We start from the raw sequence: 2,500 nt of genomic DNA on the forward strand, positions 1-2,500 counted from the left end.
CTCTAGAATCCCTGTCTAAGAAAGGCGTCAACAGCAGCCTGCTTTCTCCTACTCTCTGATCTCTCAGAGCTCCCACTATCAGGTGCCTTTCCACCAAGCCCAAGCAAGGACCAGATGGCACACTTGTGGTTTTCTTTGCCCAACACCCCTGTTACTAGGTGGGCTCCATGAGAAAGGGACCTCTTGTTTAATGTAGTTCTCTGTTGAAGGGACAACTGGGGAGAGCTCCAGGGATGGTCAGGGCAGGCCTTGGAGGACCTCTTTCTACTGGAGAGCTCTGGAAGGTTCTACCCAGAAGTGTTCCACATCTGACCTGCAAGCGCCCTCCAGGACCCTCCCAAAGACATCTGGCTGGAGACTGCAGTGGCCACTCAACTGTGCTTTCTCATGCATGGCCTTGTGGCTCAACTCTTGTCATGGCCTGTCATGTGTTGCCCCTTGAAGGTCCTCAGCTAAGCTCTTGGAACAGTGAGGGCTTCCTGTAGGCTTTCCCAAGTCTATGGGCAGGTTATTAGAGGGAAATTTTCTACAAATACTCAGGTTGGAACTGAAATAGGTCGCAAGGCAGAAGACCGGATCTGAGGTGGCTTCGCAGGACTCTGCTCTTCTGCCTCTGTCTCTACTACCTGCTCTGCAAACCCTGCCTCAGCCACTGTGGCCTCAGCTGGTGTGGGAGACCCTCACTGGTATGGGAGAGCAGTGAGCAGAGCAGACCTGCCATAACCTGGGCTCTCTGGCCTAGGCCTGTACGACATCTCTTCCTCGTAAACTTGTGAGGGTTTTCTGGCTGAGGATATGCAGCCGCACACGGCATCCCAGAAGGCAAGGTTGGGGACTTGGGGCTCCTTGAAAGATGATTTTTATTTTTTTTATAGTTTTCTCAAATGATATTTTCTGTCACAAAGTTAAATGAGGGCAATTTCTCTTTCATTGTCCTAAATAATATTCTGTAGCCTGAGAGAATAGAACTGTTATCTTTCATTGTAACAGCCAGACGGTTTAATGATTCTTGCCCTCCCTCACTCATCAAACATCTGATGCAGTCATGTGACAGAGCTGGAGTTCTCGTGAGCTGTGGGCGGGGGGGGGGGGGGGGTTCATTTGAAAATGTTTCCCCAGGTGATTTGATATGCTTTCTTCCCATGCCGCTCTTCTGAAGGGGTTCCAGTATGAACAGAAGGCCCGGTTGGGGTTGGTTATTAAGGCAAAACAGTTGAAGATCAATGTTAGTGATTTTTCAAGAGCCAATGTTGGTTAGCACAGCTTTCCTGGTTTCTTGGCTCTTGTGAGGGTTCTGCCGGGGTCGGGGTGAGCGGGATGGGGCAGCGCAGGCATGAGTAGCTGTGTGCTTCCGGCTGTTTACAGTGGAGGAAAGTGCTGAGGGAGGCATTGGTGGCCTGCTCATGAGGACAGCATACAACCTAAGGCTCTTGGCTAGTGAAAGGTCTCACATGAGAGAGTCAAGGGGACACAATAGACACTCAGACATGTTGGGGACTCTGAGGAGTCAGGTCCCAGACGGCATGGTAGGGCTCTGAGGAGAATCGACTCATGAGGCAGGAGTGGAGGCCCTCTTTATAGGTCTCTGAGGAAGGAGGACGATGTCTCAGAAAGATTCTGCAGCTAGGCTGTCTCTGATTCCCCTTCAAAATGAAAAAAAAAATACAGCTCTCATCTTAAAGGAAACAGAAAACTGGAGCCCAATTTGAGTGACCATATCCCAGAAGTGCAGATGTAGGTTACCCCAGATTCCATGTTCCAACATGAAAGCGGTTTCATAAAGCTTGATGGTTTTACAGAACAAAGGAAGCCGTCAGTCAAGGCAAGTTTAAAGTGCGGTGGTGGGCACATCAGAGGTGGCTGCAGGGTGATGGGGAGCTGTTCTATAGCCCCAGATGCTGTCTGATGGCTGGCTCTGCTTTGGTGGAAGCTAGGCATCTTCTAAGTTAATAGATTACAAGGGGTTTTAGCCATTAGTCACAGGATCTTAGTTTTGGCACAGAGGTGGGCAAGGAATGGCTCTGCAGAGAGGGCTCACGCTGGCCTGGGATAGGTAACTCACCTCAGGAGCTGCAGCGTCCCAACCTCTCCACATCACTACTGTTCTCAGCCGTCTTTGCAGACAGTTCCTTGCCAGGAATTCTTGTGGACTCTTTGCAGACTTCAGAGACGTGGGGAGGGGTGTGCTGCTACTGATAGCCCCGCCAGACTGGGAGAAGGGAGAGCTGGTGCTTCGGTTAGTGTCTTACATCTGCATCAGCCTTAGTCACACAAGCAGGCCTGCTGGCGAGCAGTTACTGGACAGTCACAGGCAGCTTGGTCTCACCCAAGGCCGCTCACCATCTGCTTTTGTCTTTCAGAATGTCGTTCTTTCTGGAGGCTCCACGATGTTTAGAGACTTTGGACGTCGTCTACAGAGAGACTTGAAAAGAGTGGTGGACGCCAGGTTGAAGCTGAGTGAAGAGCTCAGTGGGGGCAGGATAAAGGTAGGGGCAGTGTG

The 2,500-nt window shown here is 50.9% G+C and overlaps 1 protein-coding gene across 2 annotated transcripts in view; it reads left to right on the plus strand.

Moving 5' to 3' along the window:
• The window catches only part of Actr3b (ARP3 actin related protein 3 homolog B), a 96,214-nt gene that overhangs the window by 91,119 nt on the left and 2,595 nt on the right, over positions 1-2,500 (plus strand). For both annotated transcript variants that reach the window (XM_026789412.1, XM_005367449.3), the window contains one exon: positions 2,361-2,486. In XM_026789412.1, the coding sequence (XP_026645213.1) occupies positions 2,361-2,486 (126 nt within the window). The remainder of the gene's footprint in view (positions 1-2,360; positions 2,487-2,500) is intronic.

The sequence above is a fragment of the Microtus ochrogaster genome, unplaced genomic scaffold (genome assembly GCF_000317375.1).
Source record: "Microtus ochrogaster isolate Prairie Vole_2 unplaced genomic scaffold, MicOch1.0 UNK18, whole genome shotgun sequence".
NCBI classification, from domain to species: Eukaryota; Metazoa; Chordata; class Mammalia; order Rodentia; family Cricetidae; genus Microtus; species Microtus ochrogaster.